We start from the raw sequence: 27,480 nt of genomic DNA, 5'->3' as shown, positions 1-27,480 counted from the left end.
TGAAACAAGAACTAAAAAATCTCAAAACAGATCTTCCACCATCATCGATATCTCAGGCTTTCACTTCCCAGGAACTTACCCAGGCAGTTAACTCATTGAGGACTGGGAAGGCGGCTGGACTCGATAACATCTACCCTGAATTCATTAAGAACTGTGGACCAAAAACTATTCAATGGCTTACAGCTATGTACAATAATATCCTGGACTCTGGCATACTTCCATCAATTTTTAAAAGATCTAAAATCATTGCTGTCTTAAAACATGGCAAAGACCCTACAATTGCTTCCAACTACCGTCCTATTGCCTTGTTAAGTATCTGCCTGAAACTTCTCGAAAGAATGCTATAGAACAGAATTTCTTCAAGTATACATAACAGAACTCCACAGGAACAGGCTGGCTTCAAACCTGACAGAAGTTGTTGCGATCAAGTACTGGCCTTGACAACCTTTATAGAGAACGGTTATGAAAAACAATTGAAAACAATAGCGGTATTCGTGGACAATTGAAAAATATAGCGGTACCCTCTCTCCCTGCTGCCTATGACACAGTGTGGAGAGAGGGTATTATCTTGAAATTCCTAGAAACTATCCCATCATCAAAACTAGCGAACCTAATTAATCAAATACTAGCAGATAGATGGATACAAGTATCTCTCAACGAATCCCAAAGTAAATTCTTTAAGATTAAAAATGGCCTACCTCAGGGGTCAATTCTTGCCCCATTGCTCTTTAACTTATATATTAGTGATATCCCAGAGACAGCATCATGGAGATTCATGTATGCTGACGATATTGCCATTGCAACTCAACATTCAACATTCCAAAAAGCTGAGAACACCTTAACTGAAGATCTGGCTATACTTGATAAATACTTTAGACAATGGCGATTACAACCTAACCTGAACAAAACTGAAGTAGCATCCTTTCATTTAAGTAATATCCAGGCCAACTATATCCCAAAAGTTTACTTCAGAAATAAAAAGGTGAAATTTAACATTTATCCAAATTACCTAGGAGTTACCCTAGACAGAAGTTTGACATTTAAATATCATCTAGAAAATATTGCTGGGAAATTAAAAACTTGTAGTAATATAATGCATAAACTTGCTGGTACTTCTTGGGGTACTGATGTCAACACACTGCGTACTACCGCACTGTCTTTGGTCTGTTCCACAGCAGAGTATTGTGCTCCTGTGTGGCTGAACAGCGCACATGCTTCTTTGGTCGATGTCCAGCTGAATCAAACTATGAGGATAATCTCTGGAGCATTAAGATCTACTCCTGACTAATGGCTCCCAACTCTCAGTAATATAGCCCCTTCCTCGCTCTGCAGGACCCAAGCCTTAAGCAAACTATGGACAAAAATAATTGGAAACAGTTCCTTGACATTTCCTTCCATACTTCACAAAGACTGAAATCCAGGCACCCTGCCTGAAGGAGTGCAATACAAATAAACGACCAAAACTTCGACCTAAGCGAGTCATGGGGAGAGTATTGGTTTCAACATACCTCCAATCTTCAAATACCCATCTCAAATCCGACATCTCATCTGGAAGGCTTCAATCTCCCTAGACATGTATGGACCACTTTAAATCGGATCAGAACAGGACATGGGAGATGTAAGCATCTCTTACATAAATGGAACTGGTCCGATAATACTCCAAACTGTGAATGCGGAAGCGGGATCCAGACTATCAATGAAATGAGTAGATAGGGCACTCAAGCACAATGTGCTTGAGTGCCCTATCTACTCATTCTCGGGTTCTAAAGAGGACTTTTTTAAACTGACCCCAGAATCCCTGGAGTGGATCCAGAATTTAAGGATTATGCTCTGACTCCTGATTCTTAATTTTGATGTTTAATCATTTCAACCTAGTGTACCCCTTTTAATATGATTTTTACAATTGTTTTTATGCTGTTTTATGTAATTTGTATGTTTTATTCTGAGACCTGTACATCATACACTAAATAAATAAATAAACCTCATCATAAAATGCAAGTAAATTGTGAAAACGGGACCTAACCTTTAAAAATCCATGCTGACTTTCATAAAGAATGCTATGTTCATCAACCCAATCCTGTATTCTATTCCTAACCAATCTCTCCAACACCTTGACTACAAGTGCAGTTATACAGACTCATCTATAATTTGAAATTTCTGTCCTAGAATCATGCTTGTGGAGTGGTACTATTTTGCCTTCTTTCCACTCCTTAGGAACCCTACCTACTGCAAGACTTTCATTAAATATCCAGGTCAGACATATCCAACTGAGGTACACATTCCTTAAGAACACGTGATCCGCTCCCATAGTCTTATTAACATCTAACCCAGTGGTTCCCAAACTGTGTGCTGTGGGGCATTGGGGCACCACAAAATATTTGAATATTTTCAATGAAATGATACAGTCCATGTGGCTTTAGAATCAGACCATCAATGTGTTGACGTGATGATAGGAAGGACATCTACCTATGTTCTGACTAAGGGTGCCATGGAACAAAAAAGTTTGGGAACCACTGATCTAACCCATTCAATACTACCTGATACACCTTTAATTCTTTCACTTCCAATTCTCCCAATACTTGCCTCCCTGCTATATATTGCACTGCATAAAGGTTAAAGACCTAAGAGTGATGGTGGACAAGGATCTGAAGTTCAGAGATCACACTGCACAAGTTGTGAAAACATCACATTAGATGGTGTCAGCAATGCAGAGGATCTTAATTTGTAGAAATAAAGAGGTTCTGGTTCCATTGTACAGGCTTGTATGGATTATTGTGTGCAGATTTGGGGTCCCCAGGTTTTCATGGTGATGAGGTTATTTATTGGAGAGGGAACAGAGAAGACTGACTAAGGTCACAGCTGGCCTTTGGGATGTGGGGTATGAGGACAGATTGAGAGAATGCAGTCTACAAAGCCATGTAAATAGGATGAAGAGAGGAAATATGACGGAGACGTTTAAGTTAGTAAAGGTGTTTTATAAGGGTAATGTGGAAGAAATTTTTTGTAGAATGGGAGAAGGGGATATACCAGGAAGAGCTATATAAGCAGGGTATGAGCAGGGGCATAAGAAGCAGGTCCTTAGCAAGGAGAGTAACTGGTGAGCAGAATGCATTGCCAAACATTGTGGCAAAAGAAGATACATTGAATGAGCTTAAAGCACGGTTTCATGTGCTTTGTGTATAACAGTGTTTGTATCCCTCAATTAGTCTTTTGACTCCATGAAGGTCTGGTGTTAATAATAATAATAATAATAATAATTTCCAATCATTATTGGAATTATCTATTGTTTTGCAAATCCCACATTCATTACTATTTTGTCAGTGGCTTTTCTGTCTTATCAATAATACATATCTCACACATGCTAGCATTTTTTTTGTAAATCATCCACTTCATATAATACATAGAAGTATTCATTTTTATTCAAAATAAGGTAAATTTTACTACGCCTGTTGTTTCTGAAGACTGGAATAAAATTGTTCCTATACCGCAAAAAACATTCTATACTGCAGAAGCAAGAAACACAAATAACTTTATCACTAATACAGTACAAAGACATTTACAGCCCATGTACTATATTTAGTAACAATTAGTATAATTAGAGACAACTGAAATGACACTCATAATGGATAAACACTCCCTGATCACAGACTCTATGCTGCATGTATGCAAGCAAAGCAGATTTATTGTAGCACTAAACATAGTAGCTAACTAAACACATTTATCCTAACATCCTCTATCAAATTTTCAGTTCCAGAAAATGCATATAACTGCTGTTTATAATCCAATCATTGGATACAGAAAGCACACAATTCATGTAAAACAAAAAGTTCAGTATGAGAATATATATATATAAAACTTGAAATCACTTTGAATTACATTTCAGATATTCGATATCATCCAGACATTTCAGAAACAAATTTTACAAAAAAAATTCTACCAAAAGATTGCAAAAAGCATGCTGCATAAGCTTTGTGAAAATGTAGCTACCCAACATGAAAATGGCATACATACACTAAAGTTAGTTCCTGCAAGCAGTTTATTCAAGGTGCAGACATGTTAACATGACAAATGCGTTAACAGCCAGTTTCTTCATTTCCTGGACATTTATTAGTTAATAAGTGATCACCAATAAGGATTCTTCCACTCTCATTCTACAGCAAATCCACTCACTAACCTTATCCACCTTTGGACAAAGGCACAGAAAGATTTGGAGAAACCAACATGCCTTTTAGCTCCCAACATGTTTGATTGTGTATGGTGTTAAGGCTTTCTCAGCAATCTACAACGTCATAGACATCCTTCTGCTCTTTGTTATTGGATTACCAGCATCCTCTCTGGCTATTCATTGCATGTCATGACGGACTCTCATCAGATTTCTTCATCAATACTGGTGTACCCCAGGTTCTTGTTCTTACTTACACACTTCCATGTATGCATTGATGATTTTTCTCTCTCTCTAACCTTAATTCCTATTCATAGTTTTGGTGATGACAATATGTTTCATTTGAGAAATCTTGTAGTACCCAAATGCTTCAAAGTTCAAGATATTCCATAACTACTTTTAAGAAACTTTCTACTGATCTGCTCATCATTTTCACATAGGCCAAAGATAATTCAGGTGAATTTCAATGCTATCAAATCACAATTCTGTCTAATTTCCTGGAAGAAAGATCTTCATTCCCTCTTTTGAAAATATATTCCAATTTCCAGCCTAAGAAGAAATATTCAAATTAAGAAGTGAAAAGTGTCTAAGAAAGATCGTTTTTCTCTTTTTGAGTTGACTTTCACACCTCTCTTATTTTGGCACAAACAAATCACATCTGGGGACTCTTCAGCCTCCAACAAAAAACTTGGTATTCTTTATTTTTTTTTTTTTCAAAATACTTTATATATACCACATTTGCCATACTTTAAATGTTATCTTATATTTGATAGTGCACCCTCCCCTACCAAAGAATTCTCAAATTATTTATATTAGAAGGCAATACACTTGACGGGTGACTCTCTCTAATAGATTCCCTTCAATTACTTTGATACAGTTACAGTAACCATGTTTCTGCATTATGCCTTTTTTTAGTATTTTCAAGGATGCCACTCCAACCGGCAACTACCATTCCTCTAATAATATAAAAACACAACATGCCTTTATCTTTTCCTTTCATTCCACCTACATCTCTTTTTTTGGAACAGTCTTCCCAGTATCATGTTTTCCAATTAATACAATACTGAACTTTTCAAGAAACTTGCTAATAGATTCCTTCTTTCTCTTGAATCACTTACTCACAAGCAACAATGTTGTATTATAAGTTTTGTGACTTCTTATGTGTGGGGTAAAAAAAAAAAAGTTATAGTTTTGCCCCAGGCAATGAAAATCCATCACAACACCTAAAGTAAAGTATCTTTATAAATCTGAATTTCCTAAACTATATAACACATTTTATTAAATAAGAAAACTTACTTAGTCTACATACAGGCTGAGTACGAGGATGCCCATCAACAGTGTCATATATCTCTATAGCACATCTTTGCTCTTCGGGACAACTGTGAACCTGAAGAAGAAGATAATATTAAGTGAACATCTAGTTGTTGAAATGATCAGGACTGACAACAATCCTAATAACATGAATATTTGTTGTTTTGTCAAAATTGCAATGAAGCAGCTAAAACCAAGAGGGAAGTGTATTATATCTGTTTGTTGAGCATGTGTTTTCTGCTAGTTTGTCTGTCTTATAGGAGGTAGAATCTTATTCTCTGTGTATGAGACCAAATAATAAAAATATTACAAATAAAGTAACATTTGTTACTTTATTTGCAGCAGTGCAGTGTTATTGATGATAGCTGATGAACTGCAGCCAAGGAGAACTGAAGTGGTATTCCAGGATAGTGAAAAGAGCTCATTTGAGGCTATTTGGTGTGAGATTATGAGTAGCAGAACAAAATATACAGTTGGGTGCTGCTATAGACCGAGTGATGGAATAGATGGTGGAGACAGTATGCATAAACAAATTGATGAAATGAGTGGAAGGAGGGTAATTATTATGGGGGATTTCAATTATGGTAACATTGATTGGAAGGAGCAGAGCACACATGTGAGGAATGAAATGGATTTTATTCAATTATTAAGGGATAACTATCTGAGACAGCATGTAATAGAAAATACTAGGGATTTGAGAGTGCTTGACCTGGTAATAGCATCTGAGAATTTGAATGTAATGAATATGACCCTTTTGCCACCTATTGGTGAGAGTGATCATAAGGTCTTGATCTGGGAGGTTGCTAAAGGTGTGGAATTTTCGATTAAGACAGGGTATATGTGGAATTACCGTGCTGGCAAGTATGGAAAGCTTAGGAGATTGCTTGGTTCAGTGCCATGGCATGTAAAACTGCAAGGGCTGGATGTTGATAGAGCATGGGAAGTGGTCAAGGAGCATTTACAGGAGGTTATCGCTGATTGTATACCTAGGGTCCGAATAGTAAAACAAGCAGGGATTAAATGGGTGAATAACACCATTAAGCTTGAGCTGCAAAAAAAGAAACAACTGTGGAGAGAATTTAAAGAGAAAGATGATCTGCAGGCACACGAACGGTATAAAGCGCAGGCCAGAAGGGTAACGAGTGTGGTAAGAAAAGCAAAAGCGGATTATGAAAGGAAACTAGCTATGCAAGCTAAAGAGAATCCCAAACAGTTCTTTAAATATGCTGCAAGCAAAAAAAAAAACTGTACATGGCAGAATGATTTTAAGGAATGCCGATGGTAAGGAGGTCACTGAACCAGTCGATATATTGAAATTACTCAGTGAGTACTTTGCAAGAGTATATCATCCAGGTGGAACCATTAGTCTATATGGGAATTGTGATGAATGAAGTGGAGGTGAATAGTCTATTACAGAACCTCAATGTGAATACATCTGTGGGATTGGATGTTATACCAGCACGGGTCTTACGTGAAGCGGCTAAAGAATTATCAGTGCCTTTGACCATGTTGTTTCATCTGAGTCTCGGATTTGGTTTAGTCCCGAAGGTGTGGAAAGAGGGGAAAATGGTTCCACTGCATAAAGAAGGATCCAAGACTACTGTTGCGAATTACCGACCGATCAGCATATCAGGAGTTGTTGTCAAGGCCTTGGAGAAAGTAGTCAAGGGAAAAATACAAGAATGGATTGATGAAAATTAGATACTGTACGGGAGAGCAGATCATGCCTCAGTAACTTACTCAAGTTTTATAACACAGTGACGGCTGAAATGGATAAGGGTAATGGGTTTACAGTGATACTGCTGGACCTGGCTAAGCCCTTTGACAGGATACCACATGGAATTCTAATCCATAAACTGCAACATCTGGGAATGGATATAGGGTTGGTGAAATGGATAGGTAGGTGGTTGATGGAGAGATATCAGAGAGTAGTTTATTCAGGATTAGAATCCAAAAGATGGCCTGTGACTAGTGGTGTGCCGAAGGGTTCTGTTCTTGGACCACTGCTGTTTAATTTGTTCATTAACGATATAGGGAAGGATCTAAGAGGAATGGTTCATTTGTTCGCTGATGATGCAAAGTTGGGTAAGGCAATAGTGAATGCAGAAGATGTCAAAATCTTGCAGGATGATTTGGATAGATTGGAGTTCTAGGCTAAGGAGAATTTATGTCAATTTAATGTGACAAAATGTAAGGTTATGCATTCTGGGGTGAAAAGATTAGCAGTAGTATACCACATTGGTGAAACTTTACCAGGAGATTGATGAGGTCAGGGACTTGGGAGTGTTGGTGGATTGGGAGATGAAGTTTAGGGGACACATTGCAAAAGTGGCTAAATCAGCTCATCAAATCACTTGGTTGCTGAAAATTACTTTGATGAGCAGAGACAAGCAAGTTATTGTTCCTCTGTACCGAGCCTTGATAAGACCTCATCTCGACTACTCTGCCCAGATTTGGTCACCAAGGTTTCTTCTTGATGGGGAGGAGGTGGAGAGGATCCAGAGGCGAGTGACCAAGTGATAGCAGGTCTATATAATAAACCTTATGAGAACAGGTTGAAGATTTGTGGGTTGCATAAATTGGTTGATAGGTAGAAAAGGGGAGATATGATTGAGACATTCAAATTGCTGAAGGGTTTCTATAGGATTAATTCAGAGGATATTTTTGAAATCAGGACTAGGTGGGAGAACTAGGGGACATCTATGGAAGCTGGGCAAGAGTGTGGTTAGCAAGGGTGTTAGAGCTGGGTTCTTTACTTTTAGAGTGGTAAATTAGTGGAATAAGCTGCCAGAATCTGTTGTGGGTGCTATGACAGTGAATGAGTTCAAAAGAATGTGGAATAGTTGTGTGGACATGATGTTTAGGGCCTCCCTCGATGAGTCTAAGGACTCCCTGGAGTCACCCATAATAATAGTAATAGTAATAATAACATACTTGGAGTGGAGAACAGTTATCTAGAGGTAAGATTATCTATGGATAAGATTAGTAAAAATATCTATTTTCTCCCTCCTTTCTTACTGATATTGCCTATAACTGCAGAAGATATGAAATTGGGCATGATCAACAAAAAATCCTTAAAAATGTAACTCAGATCCTATACAATATGCCAAATGATATTTATTATTATTATTATTATTATTCAGGCCCCCAAGGAGTCAAAAGACTCCTCGAGGGAGGTCCTTCCTAAGACATAAAGTCTGTCAAGACTCATTGAGGGGAGGTCCGCCCCCCTGATTAACACAAAGTCTATCATACCACTCTTTAAACTCACTGACCGTTCTCGCTCCCACCACTCCATCAGGCAATGCATTCCACGGATCAACCACCCTCCACACAACGAAACCACTCCTTACTCTCTTGCTCACAGTTTCCTTTCGTAACTTCCAGGGATGGCCTCTTGTCATCACTCCTCCCCGCTGTTCAACCAAGGGAAAGAACTCCCCAGTGTCAACCCTGTAACCACCTCTCAACAGTTTAAAAGTCTCAATCATATCACCTCTCCTTCTTCTATCCACCAAACTCTGCAGTCCACATTCCCTCAGCGATCAACATAACTATCCTTGTACAGTCCTGAAACCATCTTTGTTATCCGTCGTTATACCCTTTCCACAGTTAATTTATCGCCTTCAAATCCTGGGGACCAAATCTGAGAACAACAGTCTAAGTGTGGTCTGATCAGAGACTTATACAATGGAATGATAACCCTTTTATCTCTGCAGGTCAGTGTCCTTCTCATAATTGCAGCAAACCTCTGTGTTGCCTTCACCACCTTTGCAATATGTTCCCTAAATTTCATTTCTATCAATCATCAACCCCAGATCTCTTGTCTCCCCTACTTCCTCCAGTATAACTCCTCCCATAGACTATGCAGTGTCCCATCGATGTTTCCCAAACCTCAAGACCTTACATTTTGCTGCATTAAATTGACATCCCCATTCATTTGCCCATTTATCTAGCTTATTTAAATCCTCTTGCAGGGCTACCACATCTGCACTATTACTAATAATCCTTCCCAGCTTCGCATCATCCGCAAACAACTGAATATCCCCCTGCAATCCACTGGCTATGTCATTGATATAAAGGTTAAACAATATAGGTCCTAGTACTGAGCCCTGTGGGACCCCACTTGTAACCCTCTGCCTTCTGGAAACTGCTCCACCATACACAACTCTCTGATACCTATCAGACAGCCAATCCTGAATCCAGTTGACCAATCTGACATCCAGACCCATGTGCTGCAACTTAAATATCAGTTTATCATGTGGCACCCTGTCAAATGCCTTCGCCAAGTCTAAGAAAATTGCAGTATATGCCTTTCCCTCATCTAATGTTCTCGTAATTTTATTATAAAAGGCTAGCATATTGCTAAAACAAGAGCGTCCTTTCACAAATCCATGTTGATTCTCACAGATAACATTACCCTCATCTGCCCAATGCTGTATATGGTCCCTCACTACTTTCTCCAAGATCTTAACAACTACTGATGACACACAGACTGGCCTATAATTAGACACTTCCAGTCTGTTACCACCCTTATGCAATGGCACTATCTTACCTTCCTTCCATTCCCTGGGCACCTTTGCCAAAGCCAGACTTTCAATGAAAAGCCATGTTAAAGGCACTGTCAATTCCCTAGCACATTCTCTCAAAACTCGTGAAATACCATCCAGTCCCACAGCTTTCCTGACATCTAGAGTACTCAGTATCTGAAACACACTCCTACTGTACCTCCAGACCTCAAACCAGTCCTATCCCTCTAGCATTAAAACTGACTCTTCCAGGATGAAATACTCCAATAAAGTGTTCATTGAACAATTCCACTATGTCTTCTGCATCAGTCACTCTATTCCCATTTTTATCCCACAATATCATTCTTCCACAGTCATTTCTCCTCCTTCTGGCCACATAGCTAAAAAATTCCCTAGGATTTTCTTTGGATCTTAAGGGGCAATCTCCTCTCATATTCCAGTTTCGCTTTCCTTACCACACTAGTCACTCTTCTGGCCTGTGTCTTATATTCCTCATGCATCTCTTCACCTGTCTCCTTATATCTCTTCCATAGCCTCTTTTTCGCATGCAATTCCTGTTTAATATTGTTTGTCATCCACTTTACTCCAAATTGCGTCCTCTTCTTCACTCGTGGTATACAACTTACCATTGCTGATAACAAATATTCTTTCACAATTTCCCACGCACTAGTGATATCCCGGCCTTCCAATTCCTCCCTCCATGAAACTTCCCGAAGTTGACGTCTAAGACTATTATAATCACCTGCCTTATAATTCCACATAAGTTCCCGTCTCTTTGATACTCCTGCATGTCTATTCATTTTCCAAGTTAACACCATATGGTCACTCTCTCCAACTGGTGGGAGAGATGTCAACTCAGTTATTATCAACTCTTCTGATGCTATAACCAAATCCACAACTTTTGAACCTCTTGTTCCCTCTGTTACATGTTGCCTAAGACATTTGTCCCTCAAGAATTCTAGAAATTCCATTCCCCTATTGCTACATGCATTTTCCTCTCTCCAATTTATACTACTGAAGTTAAAATCTCCCATAACAATCATTCTTCTTGCACTTGCCAAATTTAGCTGTCTAAACATCTCCTGGTCCCCATCCTCTGTGCTCCTGGGTCTGTAGCAACACCCCACTAAATATCCTGTCTTGCCTACCTCTACCTCACACCATACGCTCTCAAAATCATTTGTCTCACTTCCTTCCAAATTTTCCACTCTTAGAGGACATAGGTCATCACTTATCATAAGCAGTACCCCACCACCACGCTTTCCCGTCCTATCCTGACGAAAAATGCTATACCCAGCGACTTCTATTCCTGTTGTTATATCCCCTTCTGTCAACCACGTCTCAGTGATCCCAATAATTTTTGGCCAGGCTGATGCTATCTGCGCCACCAATTCCTCTCCCTTATTCCGGATACTCCTGGCATTAGTATAAAGCATATAAATGCCATTGTTTCTATACCCAGCATTATCCCTTCTAGACTCCACTGGGCTCAGTGTTACCTGACATTGTCTCCCTTCTCCCAAGTATCCATTCCCACAAGAGGCCACCCCTGCTATTATCCTCCCTGGGACACACTGACGCGTTCAGAACAGCAATCTCTCTAGATGCCTACGTCCTTCCTCATTCAAATGTAAATGGTCTCTCACATACAATTCCTCCCTTTCCTCAAATGCACTCCAAGCATCCACATATACCAGTCCTCTCTTGTCACACATGCTCGCTATTATGCCATTCAATATCACTGCTCTTCTGCTCAGCTCATCATTATCATACCTAGGCAACACGCACACTATTTTTCCTCTCTCTGTCTTCTTCCGTACAGTCTCAAGCAAAAATCTCATATCTCTCGCTGCCCGACTTACATTACCACTCAAGTCATTCGTTCCTACCATCACAATCATCTCATCCACCCTTTCACCTCTCTTAATTGCCATAGCCACCCTTTCTATTGTTCCTCCTGGCAAACACTCCTCACGCATCCTATCTTGAACACCACGGATCATTGAGTCGCCATACATTATACCTCTTACCATCCCCTCGCTCCTATTGTTTCCATTTTCTCTCCTCTTCTAGCACTCCCATACATTTCTCTCATTCCCTCTCTCCTACTGTTTCCATTTTCTCCACTTCTAGCACTTCCATATCCCTCTCTCATTCTGTCTCTCCTACTACGGTTTCCATCCTCTCGTCTTCTAGCATTCCCATACCCCTCTTTCTCATTCCATCTCTCCTACCGTTTCCATTTTCTCCTCTTCTAGCATTTCCATATCTCTCTCTCATTCCGTCTCTCCTACTGTTTCTATCCTCTCATCTGCTAGCATTCCCATACCCCTCTCTCATTCCCTCTCTTCTACTGTTTCCATTCTCTCCTCTTCTAGCACCCCCATACCTCTCACTCATACTCCCTAAATTCTCTCTCTCTCCTACTCTGATTCTCCTTGCATTTATCTCTTCCATTCTTCTAATCTTATCTTTCATATTTCTGCTCTCATTCACAAGACATTCCACCTCCTCTTTCAACTCATCTATCTCCCTCTGCAGGTCAATCACTCTTAATCTAAATTCACTCTCCCAAACAAAACTATCTCCTAAACTTTCACAGTCACTCACACCTTCCACACTATCAACTATTATTTTCTCATTCTCTCCTATCACACTGCTTGTCTTCCTACATTCATTCCCCGTTCCTGGAGCAACAAAGTCGGATATTGATATATCTAATGTACTTATTTCCTCCAACTGCCTGCATTTTGCACACATACGCTCTCCGCTCTCTTTAACAAGCCACATATGTAATTCCCGAGACGCATACATGCCGCAAGTACTGCATGCCACAAAGTCCCTTATGATATTGCTAATAATTGAGTTCTTAAATGGCGGAGGACTTGGCGTTACGCCACTTGCTACTGCCGCTGAATCCACCATCATTCCTTACTGCCGAGTAGCATAATCTTCAATAATTATTCAATTAATAAATAAGAGGAAAAAAAAGTACAAACATCAGAACTTTTAAGTACTAAATATAATTAAATAAAATGAAATATAACTAAATACAGTAACTTAGCTTCGTTTTGTCTTCCACCGTTACGCGTTCGATTCCGACGGTACCAAAATATATTATATCGTGACAGCAACTAACTTCCAAAAAACAACCACTGAAGTACACTGGTATTCAGAGAAACAATTTAGCACTCAAAAACGTAGAAAAACGGGGAAAAAAGCGGATTATTCACCGATTAAAAATCACTTTCTTCTGCACAGCTCAAATTCACAGCCACGTGCTACGGCGACGCTAGCGCCACTTCCTTTCTGTAGCGCCATTTATTTCTGTAAGAGTAATGAAACCAGTGTAGCAAATTTTATAGCTTGGCCAGAAAGTAAATTTTATTTTCCAAGAAATATTAACATCATTCCTAGCATTACACCTCATTAGAATCAAAGATTCATGTGAAAGGGTCCCAATGTCACACAAAGCTCAATAAACTCTGAATTAAGCTCATTCACAGATTCCACATGCAGTGCATTCTCAGAAATCCATGCAAAGAATCTCCTTATGACTCCATGGCTCACATACTTCTTACACAGAATCAAGTTCCACACATCTCCTTCCAATCTATGACTGGAAGGAGATGTGTAGAAAAAAATCTCTTTTGCATTAACTTGATAAGAACTCCTAACAAAAGGAGCCAAAGCATATTATGTGAGACGTCAGAGTCAAAAACAATCTTGTATTCAATTTACCTCATCAACTCATCAAATGGCAAGTGCAAAAATTGTATGGAATAAAATCTGAAAAATGAAAGATACACACCATTTGTCCACCTTGGACAAATGTTATTGCTGATCCCAAAGCTATTGCAGACATTTTGGGAGAAATGTTTGCCAGAATCTCAGCAACAGCTGCATATCCTCCTGATTTTTTAATACTGAAAGAGTAATAAGAGAAATAAAGGCTTAATTTTTCTACTAATGAGCTTGAGCCATGCAATCAGCTATTTCTTAAGGAGGAACTAAAAAAAGCTCTTTTACTATCCCACCCTAGTGCAGTAGGGTCTGATGACTTCCATTATGAAATGACAAAACATTTACCATCATCTTCTATGGATCGCCTTCTGTTAATATAGTTGCAAGTATTCTGTTAGAATACTTGCAGAGGAAGAGTTTCTGGATTCATAAGTCAGTTGTAATTGCTATCCCAAAACCAGGAAAAGATCCAACACAAACAAATAATTATCAACCTATTGCTCTGACCACCTGTCTTTGTAAGATATTAGAGAACACAGTTAATACCAAACTTCTCTGGTATTCAGAAAGTAACGACCTTCTCTCCAATACATAATGTGGCTTTTGTAGACATCGTTCAACTTTAGACTATTTGGCTCATTTAGAAACTTGTATAAGAGATGCATTCCTGAAGCAAGAACATCTGGTTTCAGTTTCTTTGACATGGGAAAAGGTTATGACACAGCCTGGAGATATGCCATATTAAAAGACCTCTATAACTTGCATCTCAGAGGACACTTTCCTGTACTTATTAAAACCTTTTTGTACAGGCAAACTTTCTAAATCAGAGTGTCAAATTGCATTATCTCAGCCATATCATCAAGAACAGGGTGTTCCCGAAGGCTCTGTTTTAACTGTGACACTTTTTTTTTTTTTTTTTTGCTATCAAGGTTAGCTCAATTATTGAACAGTTTTTTCCTGATATAGAGAATGCTCTATATGTTGATGACTTCACAATTTAGTGTCACTCTCGTAACATCAGGGTAGCTGAAAGACAACTTCAGCAAGCAATTGATCATGTTTCTCTATGGGCTCACGTTTTCAACAGAAAAAGTGTCCATGTGCACTTCTATCAAAAATGTATTCTTCACATAGATCCTGAATTAAGAATGGGACAAACTGTTATTCCGATAGCAACAGAAGCCAAGTTCTTGGGACTTATCTTTGACAGATAATTTACATTCCTTGCACACATTCGTCGACTAAGAGAAAAGCGCAAGAAGCACTGAATCTCCTTCACACTTTATCTTCTATTGAATGGGATGCAGATATATCTTCAATGCTTCATCTTTATCATGCGCTTATACATTCAAAGCTGGATTATGGGTCTCAAGTCTGTGATTCTGCAAGGCAGAATAACCTGTGATGGTTGGAACCCATTCATCATCAAGATATACGGATAGCTACCGTTGCCTTTTGTACATCACCTGCTCATAGTATTTATGTTGAAGTAAATGAACCAGGTCTATCAATTAGATGGAAGTGGTTGTCTCTTAATTATGCCCTAAAGATAAAGTCTCTTTCAGATCATCCTACATGGACTAGTCTATTCTCTACATTAAGCTCAATGTCAAACATATCAGGTTGCCATATGTCCTTTTGGTATGCAAGCTGTTGGCATGAATGTGGACAACATTGCCTACACCAAACATAACAGCATCCCTCCATGGCAGGTTTGAACTCGATCTGGCAACCTCTCACTCTGTCAACTATAGAAGTCTCTTACTCCATCCACCTGCAATTGTTTAATGCACACAGAGCAGCCCACTCTGATTTCTTACCCATCTATACTGATGGCTCAAGAACTGACACCTGTGTGGATGTGCTGCTGTGTCTCCTGACATTACTATTTCCAACCAGATTCTACTTGTTGGCGTAATTATACAGCAAAGTTACATGCCATTCAGCTTGCATGCATGAATATAAAAGAAACCACTACCAAAACTGTGTAATTTATACAGACTCATTGAGCTCTTCACAGGCTATCTCCTTTCCTATGTATAATCCACATCCAGTACTGTATGAGGTGTTACACCTGTTGTACAAAACGAAAACTCTTAACATGCCCTTCCAACCACATTGGAATTAAGGGAAATGAGACCGCAGATGCAGCTGCTAGATCAGCTCATAATTTCTCCATGAATTGTTTGACAGTACCATATAGAGACTACAGACAGTTTATAAGATCAAAGTTTCAGAATGGCTTGCCCCAGGGCTCTGTTTTGGCTCCAACTCTTTTTGACATCTATATCTCAGGCATTCTTTCAACAAGTATGTACACTGATGACTTTGGTAATACTCCACCAGTCACCTTCTTTCAATTCCTTGGAGGTTGGCACCTAAAGCCAAACCTCACCGAATCAGTGTCTACACCTTTCCATCTTAATAACAAGGAGGCAAACGCCAACTCAACTTAATTTTCTGTGACAGCCCAGTCAAGCATAATCCTCATCCGCAATACCTAGGAGTGAATCTGGATAGAAGTCTCACCTATAAAAATCATATTTGTAAAGTAAAAAACAAAATAAAAATGAGAAAGAATATAATCTCAAGACTAAATGAAACTAGCTGGGGTTGACAAGCTGAGGTACTTAGGATCTCAGGTCTGGCTTCTTGTTTACTCTGCTATAGAGTATTGCACACCAGTCTAGGACACAAGTACTCTCACAAACACTATTGATTCCAACTGAACATGACCATGTGCACAATTAGCAGGACCCAGAAATCCACCCCTCTGCCATGGCTACTTTCCAACAGCCCCACCTAATATACAAAGAAGGCAGGCTTCACTAAAAGAACTGGAGAAAATCAAAAATAACTTCCTACTACCACTCCACTTAACCCTTATAAATTCACCTAGAACCTGGCTGAAGTCAAGGCACCCATTTTTGGATATAACCAGAGCCTTTCCTGGTCCAGCACCTTCAACTCATGACATGTAGAATCAACAGTAGGCTATGAACTTGCCAAAAAATGGATCTCTTGTGAAAGATCATTGCAGTCGCCAGCCCAGCTTCATCCTTCCCAGAAGGCTATGGAGAACTATCAACAGAATCAGGGCAGATGCAGCTATCTCCTACATAAATGGAATATGGCAAATAGCCCTTATTGTGACCACACCCATATTCTACAGACTATCAAACATATCATCAGTGACTGCCCCTTTGCTGCTCCCACAGTGACCTGCAGGAGATACATGAAATGTGAAAGGAGATTCTAGAGTGGCTTTCAACACTGGACATTGAGATTGCTCAATGTCAGTCATTATGACAGGAAGCATCGACAAACAAATTATATGACATTAAGCCTGAAATTAAGCAATGGCATTCTAGTCAACATAGAAAGAGAAAAGAGGAAGTTGTTCTTGCTAGGCTCTCCATAGGTCACAATCATCTTACACATTCTTATTTGAAGACTCTCCTGTGTGTGAAAAATGCAATATGTGTCTTACTATTTGTCATATTCTAATGGAGTGCAAGCACTTTACATGGTTTGCATGAGAGAGTAATGAAATTTTTACCCATCTAGCCAAGCCATATACACTCAGGCAGATGTTATCAGACTCAGACTGATTGCACGATGTTTTTAACCTTCTACAAAGAATTAATTTGCACAAACCCATTTGACTGTAATTTTTTTATATGTAGATACTACATTGCTTAACTTCATTTTTGTACATACATATTATTATTATTATTATTATTCATGTAGCTTCCTCAATGCGAGGTGCAGAACTCATATCTTTCCAGTCCTCTCTGTTGGTTGGCAACTCTTCTTTTTGTTTCAGCATAGTCATATGATCCTGTATATGATCTTATATCATCAAACCCATAATCTTTCTTTCTAAAGCTGTTAGTGTTCTCTGTCTTGCTGATCCCCTAAATACATGTCCTGTCAGTCTCATCTTTCTCTGGATCATTTCCTGCAATAAAGATTTCTGTGTTTTCATTTTCTATAGTACCTCTGCATTTGTCATATGCTCTCTCCATGAGATTTTCAGGACTCTTCTATAGCACAACATTTCAAAGGCCACTATCTGTTGTCTTACTCTCTTCTTGAATACACAGGCCTCACTTCCATATGTGAAAACTGGCCAAACTAATTTATTCTCTTCTTTGTCTCTGTACCAACATAACTTCTGAGTAGATCTTTATTTTCCCAGACAGCATCTTTAGCTATGGCAGTTGTTATTTTTATTTCTTTATCTTGTTTTTCCATCTGCAGTAAAGTAGATACCTCAATATTTGTATTCTGTTGTATGCTCAATTTCTAATTGTTCATGAATATTTCTGGATCGGATCTATCTTCTTTTGAGATTCGCATAGATTTGGTTTTTTTTGCATTTAAATGAAATCTTTACCATCTTCGATTAATAGGTGCAGTAATTTGTTAATTTGTTTCTGTTTACTGTGATTATAGGATCAAGAGGTTAAAAAAAAAGAAGGCCATAGTTTGATAATATAAGAGCATGGACAGGATCATGTGACTATGCTGAAACAAAAAGAAGAGCTGCCACAAGTTGCGAAGACGTCATATCGGATAACAGTACATTGTGCCCTTCGATTGGAATAGGTCAAAGTTCGATTCTCATCGCGACGGGAGGAATCTTTATCTGGACGATTTCAAGCGAAGGTGAGTTAGCCGATCTCATATGGAGGTAGCAGGGTTTTTTCTCCCGGAAACTCGGATTTTTCATCCCACATACAGACAAATCAGCCCTTCAGAACACATGCAATTTATAGACAAAAAAATACTAGTTGTGATAGTGGTGGAGGTGGGCGGTAGATGGCGTTGATGGAGATAATTCGTAGTGGAGGTTCGTGTACTGGTTGAGGCAGTTGTAGGTGTCCTCCTACGATGAGTCTTCGGACTCCTTGGAGGTGTCACGAATAATAATAATAATAATAATGGCAATGATGAATTGCCATTATTAACATGTAGAAATAGAGAGGTTATGATGGCATTGTAAAAGGCCTTGATCAGGCCTCATTGTGCACAGATTTGGTCGCCTGGTTTTCATGGTAAAAGGATATGTTGGAAACTGTCCAGAGAAGATTCACAAAGGCGGTCAGTGGTCTTTGGAATGTAGAGTATGAGGAGAGATTGAGAGAATGTAAGTTGCAGAGCATTGTGAATAGGAGGAAGAGGGGGGGGATATGATTGAGACAAATAAGATAGTCAGAGGTTGTTATCGCGTTGACATGGAGGAGATTTTTTGTAGAATGGGAGAGGTGGCTAAGACAAGAGGTCATCGCTGAAAACTGTATAAGGTGGGTATGAGCAGAGGAGTGAGGAGTAGGTTCTTTGCATGGAGAGTGGGTGGTGAGTGGAATGCATCTCCTGAGTGTGTGTGTTGTGGATGTAGAAACACTGAATCAGTTTAAAGCATGGTTGGATGAGCATTGTGTGCAATAGTGTGTATCTCCCACGATGAGTCTCTGACTCCATGGAGGTCAATTGTTAATAATAATAATAATAAAAATAATAATTAGAATGGTATTACCAGTATATCTAAGATTGTTGTATTTTATACCATTGATACTGATTTCCTATATTTTGTTTTTCAATCTTTTTCATCACTATCTCACTGTAAATATTAAAGAGATTTGGTGAAAGGATCCAGCCCTGTCTATTTCCTCTTTTTATTTTCACTTCAGAAGTCCGAGAGTTAAACAGGTGAATTTTCTGCTTGGAGTAAAGAATTTTTATAAGTTTATGTACATGATCTTCTAAGTCTAATTTTTCTAGAATATTAAACAGTTCATTGTGTTTTACTTGATCAAAGGCTTTTCGAAAGCCTATGAAGCATATGTATAAGTGATCTTTCCAGTAATATTTTTAGTTCCAGAATAGCATTCATGGTTCCCATTCCTCTTCTGAAGCCTTTCTGTTGTTCACTTAGTTCCCCAGTTAAGGAGCTTTCAATTTCTTTGTTAACAGCGGTTAATGCATCTAAAATGATTTTAGATGCATGAAAGATTAGGCTCACAATTCTATAATCCTCACAATTTTGGGCATTATTTTTCTTTCGAATTGATATGCAGAGTGATGTAAAATTTTCAGGTAATTCTATTGTTTTATAGATGTGCTGAATGGAGTCTACTAAGCAGGTGTTATTGTAAGCAGTCAAAGTTTTCAGCAGTTCTGCAGGGATTTTATCACACCAGGCGATTTATTATTAGGAAGATTCTTGTGTCGAGATACAATGTATTGTATATTTCATTTCCTATAGGTAGAGTGGTATCTGTTATTATTATGGGCGACTCCAGGGAGTCCTTAGACTCATCGAGGGAGGCCCTAAACATCATGTCCACACAACTATATGACATTTTCACAGTATCTATCATATTCTCTAGAATTTTTTATCCTATTTATCCTATAGAAACCCTTTCGCAATTTGAATGTCTCTACATATCTCCCCTTTTCCGCCTATCAACTAATTTCTGCAACCCACAAATCTTCAACCTGTTCTCATATGGTTCATTCCATAGACCCGCTATCATCTTAGTCACTCACCTCTGGATCCTCTCCACCTCCTCCCCATCAAGAAGAAACCTAGGTGACCAAATCTGGGCACAGTAGTCGAGATGAGGTCTTATCAAGGCTCGGTACAGAGGTACAATAACTTGCTTGTCTCTGCTCGTCAAGGTATTTTTCAACAACCAAGTGAGTTGATTAGCTGATTTAGCTACTTTTGCAATGTGCCCCCTAAACTTCATCTCCCTATCCACCAACACTCCCAAGTCCCTGGCCTCATCAATCTCCTGGAGTACAGTTCCACCAATGTGGTATACTGCTGCTAATCTTTTCACTCCAAAATGCATAACCTTACATTTTGTCACATTAAATTGACATCCATTCTCCTTAGCCCAGAACTCCAATCTATCCAAGTCATCCTGCAAGATTTTGACATCTTCTGCATTCACTATTGCCCTGCCCAACTTGGCATCATCAGCGAACAAATGAATTGTTCCTCTTAGATCCTTCCCTATATCGTTAATGAACAGATTAAACAGCAGTGGTCCAAGAACAGAACCCTGCCGCACCACACTAGTCACAGGCCATCTTTTGGACTTTACTCCTGAATAAACTACTCTTTGATATCTCTCCATGAACCACACACCTATCCATCTCACCAACCCTATATCCATTCCCATATGTTGTAGTTTACGGATTAGAATTCCATGTGGTATCCTGTCAAACGCCTTTGCCAGGTCCAGCAGTATCACTGTAAACCCATTACCCTTTACCCTTATCCAGTTCAGCCGTCACCTTGTTATAAAACTTGAGCAAGTTACTGAGGCATGATCTACCCTTCACAAAGCTATGCTGTCCCCCGTACAGTATCTCATTTTCATCAATCCATTCCTGTATTTTTCCCTTGACTACTTTCTCCAAGACCTTGACAACGACTCCTGATATGCTGATCGGTCGGTAATTTGCAACCGTAGTCTTGGATCCTCCTTTATGCAATTTATGGATCCTCCATTTTGCATATCTGTTGCTGCACATAACTTAAGGTGTTGTAAATCGTTGCTCATGTTCTCATCATCTTAGAGATTTGATAAATATTCCACCCATCTCTCATTTCTTTCTTATATAGAGAAATCTGTGGAGTATTCATAACTATAAATTCACTCATATGCCACAGTAATTAACATTTTAATAATATGTAAATATTTCGTCTTAAGTATCATAAGATATCATCAGTACAGTTATAAACAACAATAGGAATTACATTAAAAAAAACACATTAGTGCACATGCTTACATTAGAATCCCTCTATGTATACAGTAGCGTGTTTAAGGACTAAATACTATTGGGCTGTAATTAAATTAAATTGAAACTGATAAATTTATTTTATACAGTTGAGGATAACAATTTCCCAAACTTTTAGGATAGTGAGAAAGTCATTACAGTTAAGATTGGGTTTGTGCCGTAAGGCTTCAGCACTTTCTTAATACAAACACTCATGTTCATATGTGAATCAGTGTAGTAGCTTGGTGTGTTGCCATTGGCTACTACACTGATCCATATATAAACATTTGAACATTCATATAAATATTAGAACCCACAGCCTTTTGGTTGGAGAGTGGATACGCTAACCACTCAGCCAACCAGGCCAGCAGTGTTCCGTAGTTGTGACTTCTACACCCCCCCATCCTCTCCCCCAGCTACTCACCTTTATTATCACTTGCCCATATTTTTCCAAATTATATTTTTCTGAAGCATAAATATATATATTTTTTGCATATACATAAATTTTGAATATAAGGTTTAAGATAGTCATTGCAGATTGTGTCTTGCTATCTCGGCAAGTGACACTGTTCAGAAAATCTGTTGTTAGAATGCTGAGTTCCATTTTAAGCTGTCCTGGTTGGCCGAGCGATTAACGTATCTGCTCTCCAGCCAAAGGGCTGGGGATTCGAATCCCACCATGGGATGTCTGTGAAAATACTAGTGGTGGTTGGCGGTAGATGGCATTGACATAGTTGTAGTTGGTGAATTGTGAGTGGTGGAGACAGAGAGTTGTAGAGTAGCTGTCATTCCTCGTTGAGTCTTTGGACTCCCTGGAGGTGTCATATAATAATAATAATAATAACATACAATGAAGCAAATGTGCTTCAAACAATATGCAAAATGAAGAAATGAAGGCAATGTGCAAAGTTTATAAAGTAGTTCCTTTTATTTTTCATTTCATTACTCTGTTTAATTCCATTGAGAAAATATTCTCCATTACAACATATTAAAGGTCATTTTCTTAAGTAAAAACACTGTAGATACAGCTATTCACTACACTGACTACTGTTCATAGCTGTTCTTATAGCTTACACTCAATCTAAATTAAAATTAATCATTGATTATACATGATTTGGTATGTTCAATATAGGTCATCTTTACTGATGTATAAGCAGAAAATATTTGATTAAATAGATGGAAAGAAGGATTTTCTAGAGATGGAAAAGTAATGATAGAATAATCTAGCATTTATTTATCAAACAACATAAGGCAATTTTGCCATTCTGATAAATGAAATGCAAATACTCTGTCAGAGGTAGGTTGGCATGCAAGGGTGAGTTAACTGAAGGATCATTGTTTTGAAAGTGAAAAATGGTAGATAATTGTATTTTAATATGAGGAAGTTAAAAACCTTTGCAGCTGGGATGGTATGTTTGTTGTGAAATACAACTATCTCTCATCCAAAGTATTTTACTAATATGGTAATACAATCTTTTGTTACTCATATATTTGAAAATATGACTGATTTCTACCATTAATTTAGATCTCAGCATCTTCATCTAGATCCCACTTATCTGATATTTTTGAAGGTTATCTAGAGAGAGTAGTTACATAGCTCTGGCACATATAGGTAGGCTTTGTCTTCTGATGTCAAATAGAGTTGAAACTCATCATATGGTGGATTTTTCTTGCTATTGTGTACAAGTGATGCCTGGCATGTATCTGCATGTTGTGGTTCCACAAGTAGGATTAGATTTGTTTCTTGTAGAGTGGTGAATGACTAGAATGGATTCCCAGAGGTAGTTGTGAGTGCTATGACAATAGATGAGATTAATTAAGGATATGATTGAGACTTTTAAACTGGTGAGAGGTGGTTACAGGGTTGACACTGGGGAGTTCTTTCGCTTGGTTGAACAGCAGGAAGGAATGATGACAAGAGGCCATCCCTGGAAGTTATGAAAGGAAGCTGTGAGCAAGAGGGTGAGGAGTGGTTTCTTTGCATGGAGGGTGGTTGAACCATGGAATGCATTGCCTGATGGAGTGGTGAGAGCGAGAACGGTCAATGAGTTTAATGAGTGGTATGATAGACTTTGTGTTTCTTAGGGGAGGGACCTCCCCTCGATGAATCTTGACAGACTTTATGTTCTTAGGAAGGACCTCCCACGATGAGTCTATTGACTCCATGGAGGCCTGAATAATAATAATAATAATTATTATTATTATGATAGGTATTGTATGGATAATGGTTATTGTAAGCCTCCTGTGATAACCCTTCCAACTCAATGGAGATGCCTGACTAATAATAAGAATAAAAATAATAATATCCGCATATATTTTGTGACTTTTGGTATTACAGCATACATGATTTCATTTATTAGAATTACAAAATAAATCTATACAATGTACACTATGAAAGTAGGTCATATTATCTAGTCATACCTCACAAGGATTCGAACAGCGGCATGAACTACATCCATATATATCTCGAACCTCATCAACACCAAAAGAACACTGAATGCTATGGCAGTTAGTAGGAGGACACGTAGGACTTGTGGTAACTTCAGAGGGTTCTAAAAATTTGTCTTCCTCTCCAGTTGCTGAAAGAGTAAATATCAAAAGATAACTATTCAAAAAATGTGCAAAATTATGTTTATTTCCTTTATCAACAATTATTATTAATTATTATTATTATTATTATTATTATTAACAAATCATATCAATAGATTCACTGTGGAAGATCTCACTCAACTAGTAACATATTTATTATAGTGAATCATAAAAACATTCACATATCTATCATTCACAACATAAGTTAACAATGCATCCCACTTGCCCACCATTTCTATGAAAAATCTACTCTTTGTTCTTCCTTTTGATTATACATTTACTCAACTTCCAGGGATAGCCTCTATTTTTCCTTCTTTCATCATATACTTTATGTAGAATCCCATTTCTACATATCTTGTAAAATCTCCTTGCTAACTAATATCCTGTCTTATAGCTCCTTTTTTTCCCACTTAATCACAAAACTCTGCAATTTACATTTCCTCAGCTTCTCTCCATAACCAACGTTCTAGAGTACTGATATTACCTTTATTGCTCATATCTGAACCCCTCTCCAGAGATCTCCGCCCCCCCCCCCCAACATTAAAATTGAAACCAGATAATGAAATCTGTACACAGTAGTACATATGATTTCTGATTAATAGCATGTACTGAGATAGACCTACTCCTTATTTTAGCAGCAATGTATTGCTATATGGTGTTCACAGCTATTGGCATGCCTTATAAATTTAAACTCTCAATTGGTTCCCAGATCATGAACTGTCCTCCTGAAGAATAATATACAGTATAGACCAATTCTTCTGAACCTCAAATATATATCTAATACTCTCTAAGTTATTAAAAGATTTCTAAAATAGTAAACTGAAAAGAAATTCGTGACTTTATTATTATTATTATCCCAAGATCCCCATGGAGTCAAAGACTCTTTCTGGGGGGGGGGGGGTTCTTTTATCATATACACAACTCATCACAACATGTCTTAAATACATTCAAATTCTCTACAGACACCACACTCTCAAGCAATGCATTCCAATTATTCACAACTCTTCATGAAAAAAAAATCCTGCTTCTCACTCTCTTGCTAACACCCTGCTTATACAGCTTCCAGGGATGACATCTTCTTCCTCCCTAATCTTCCATCTTTTTATGAAAAAACTCTTCAATGTTACTCTTATAACAACCCCTTACCAACTTATTTATTTATTTATGCTTATGGCTACATGAAACTGGTAAGTGAAGAGTACAATCACAATTTCAGCAAGAAATGATGAAAATCTTAACATATAAAAGTTCATTACATAAAAGGCAGCTTTCTAAGTCTCGTTTTTTAAAATTTTTCTTTTTAAATAAAGCAAAAGTAACTTGTCATAATGAAGCCAGGGGCAATTATCATCCTACTGTAACAAGTATGACAAGGCTGCATGTTCTCACAACACTTCACAACATAAATGTAGCTATATCCTAGGTTTAATTAGAGAGCAGTTGGGTCTTGTGCGAGAAAACTTCATCCATTAGAGGAGGGGGCCCATTTCACATTACATCATCATTTTCTAACATGAGGATGAGCTCTGTTGATACCATGACGAGAACTATGAGAGTGACTATGAGAATAACGTCTTCATGGTGAGACGGGACCATGATCTTCTGTTTCCTCCATAACCACCGCCACACCAACTACAGGTCAAAAGCCAATTCAAGGCCTCATCCGTCACTTTGTGGATGTCCTGTAGGCCACCACCGTGAAATTGGTGCTTTGGGCAGTCGTACACAATATGAGTAATCATCTGTGCCACAGGAGAACAATCACAATAAGGGTGACCTGACAGCCCCCATTTATGTAGAAGGTAGCCACAGCTGCCCTGACTAGTTCTGATCCTGTTTATTGATGACCAAATCGTCCTAGGAAGATCAAAACCAGGCTGCAGAGCACAGGGATCTTCTACCAGGAAGCCATTTGTTGGTAGATTGTTGGACCAGTGTTCTCTCCATATGTCAGATACTGATGGCAGCGGAGCTGAAGAGAGTTCGTCCATGGACCAGAGACGCTTTCTAGATTTGAGGCATAGACTACATGGGTTTATGAGAGTCTGATGTAGGGGCAGGAGTGAGTTGCTCACTGCATTATTAAATTCCTTAATCGAAGCTTGTCTTCTTCGTATGTGTGGTAGAGCAATGTTAGATAGAACAGGCAGCCAGGAGAGAGGGGTGCTTCTCACTGTCCCACTAATTGTGTGCATGGTTGAGTTTAGCTGGGTGTCTATAATGTTAGTGTGTGTATACTTCTTTTCCAGACAGCGGCACAATATTCTGCTGCAGAGAATGCGAAGGATAGTGCAGACGACCTTAGGACTTCTGCACCACAACCCCAGGTTGTTCCAGCAAGCCTTGAAATGATATTATTTCTGGTTTTAATTTTATTGGAGAGGTTGATAATGTGCTTTTTATAGGATAGGCTTCTGTCCAGGCTCAATCCAAGGTATTTTGGATGAGGCTCGTGTTCTACCATTTTTCCACAGAAAGAAAGGTTGACTTGTCGATTCGCCTCTGCATTGTACAGGTGGAATACTGAGGACACTGTTGAAAGTTTATTTTTCACTTGGTTAGACTACAATAAATTTAGTTTAATCCTTTATCCAAGTGTGAGCAAACAAAGTTTGCACCTGAAAGTATTTTCAGGACTGGGGTAAGGTGGTAACAACACCGGTAAACTCGTTGCAAAGGTGGAGCAAGCTAACATCACTCCTATCTCAGTATCTCACATAATGCAAAACACATCTCTTTGCAGATATGTATAATGTTATGCATTAAGGGAAGGGCCAATACCCAGAGACTAGTTTCGGCCTTTATTGAAGTCTCTTCAGTGGGAGCCAAGCACACGTGGAGATACCAGGCAGAAGCATTAGCAAGGTCATCTCTACCTATAGGAGTTGCCAAACAGTGTGCCACCTCTTTATTAAATTACTCTGGATTTAGAGAAAGATGTTGAAAGTTTATTTTTCACTTGGTTAGACTATAATAAATTTAGTTTAATCCTTTATCCAAGTGTGAGTAAACAAAACTGAGATAGGAGTGATGTTAGCTTGCATCACCTTTGCAATGAGTTGCCCGGTGTTGTACCACCTTACCCCAGTCCTGAAGATACTTTCAGGCACAAACTTTGTTTGCTCACACTTGGATAAAGGATTAAACTAAATTTATTATAGTCTAACCAAGTGAAAAATAAACATTCAACATCTTTCTCTAAATCCAGAGTATTTTAATAAAGAGGTGGCACACTGTTTGGCAACTCCTATAGGTAGAGATGACCTTGCTAATGCTTCTGCCTGGTATCTCCACGTGGGCTGGGCTCCCACTGAAGAGACTTCAATAAAGGTCGAAACTAGTCTGGGT

General features: G+C 38.6%; 1 protein-coding gene across 5 annotated transcripts in view; it reads right to left on the bottom strand.

Annotated features, from left to right (window-relative positions):
* The window catches only part of LOC150097613 (papilin-like), a 1,184,257-nt gene that overhangs the window by 174,086 nt on the left and 982,691 nt on the right, over positions 1-27,480 (bottom strand). For all 5 annotated transcript variants that reach the window (XM_090407770.1, XM_090407771.1, XM_090407772.1 and 2 more), the window contains 2 exons: positions 23,965-24,122; positions 5,459-5,549 (listed from right to left, as the gene is read on the bottom strand). In XM_090407770.1, the coding sequence (XP_090263896.1) occupies positions 5,459-5,549; positions 23,965-24,122 (249 nt within the window). The remainder of the gene's footprint in view (positions 1-5,458; positions 5,550-23,964; positions 24,123-27,480) is intronic.

Source organism: Typopeltis vanoorti, chromosome 17 (assembly GCF_054136105.1).
Source record: "Typopeltis vanoorti isolate ZY-2024b chromosome 17, IOZ_Tvanoo_1.0, whole genome shotgun sequence".
NCBI lineage: Eukaryota > Metazoa > Arthropoda > Arachnida > Uropygi > Thelyphonidae > Typopeltis > Typopeltis vanoorti.
The sequence above is the reverse complement of the archived record's forward strand: the minus strand, read 5'-3'. Positions and strand labels throughout refer to the sequence as shown.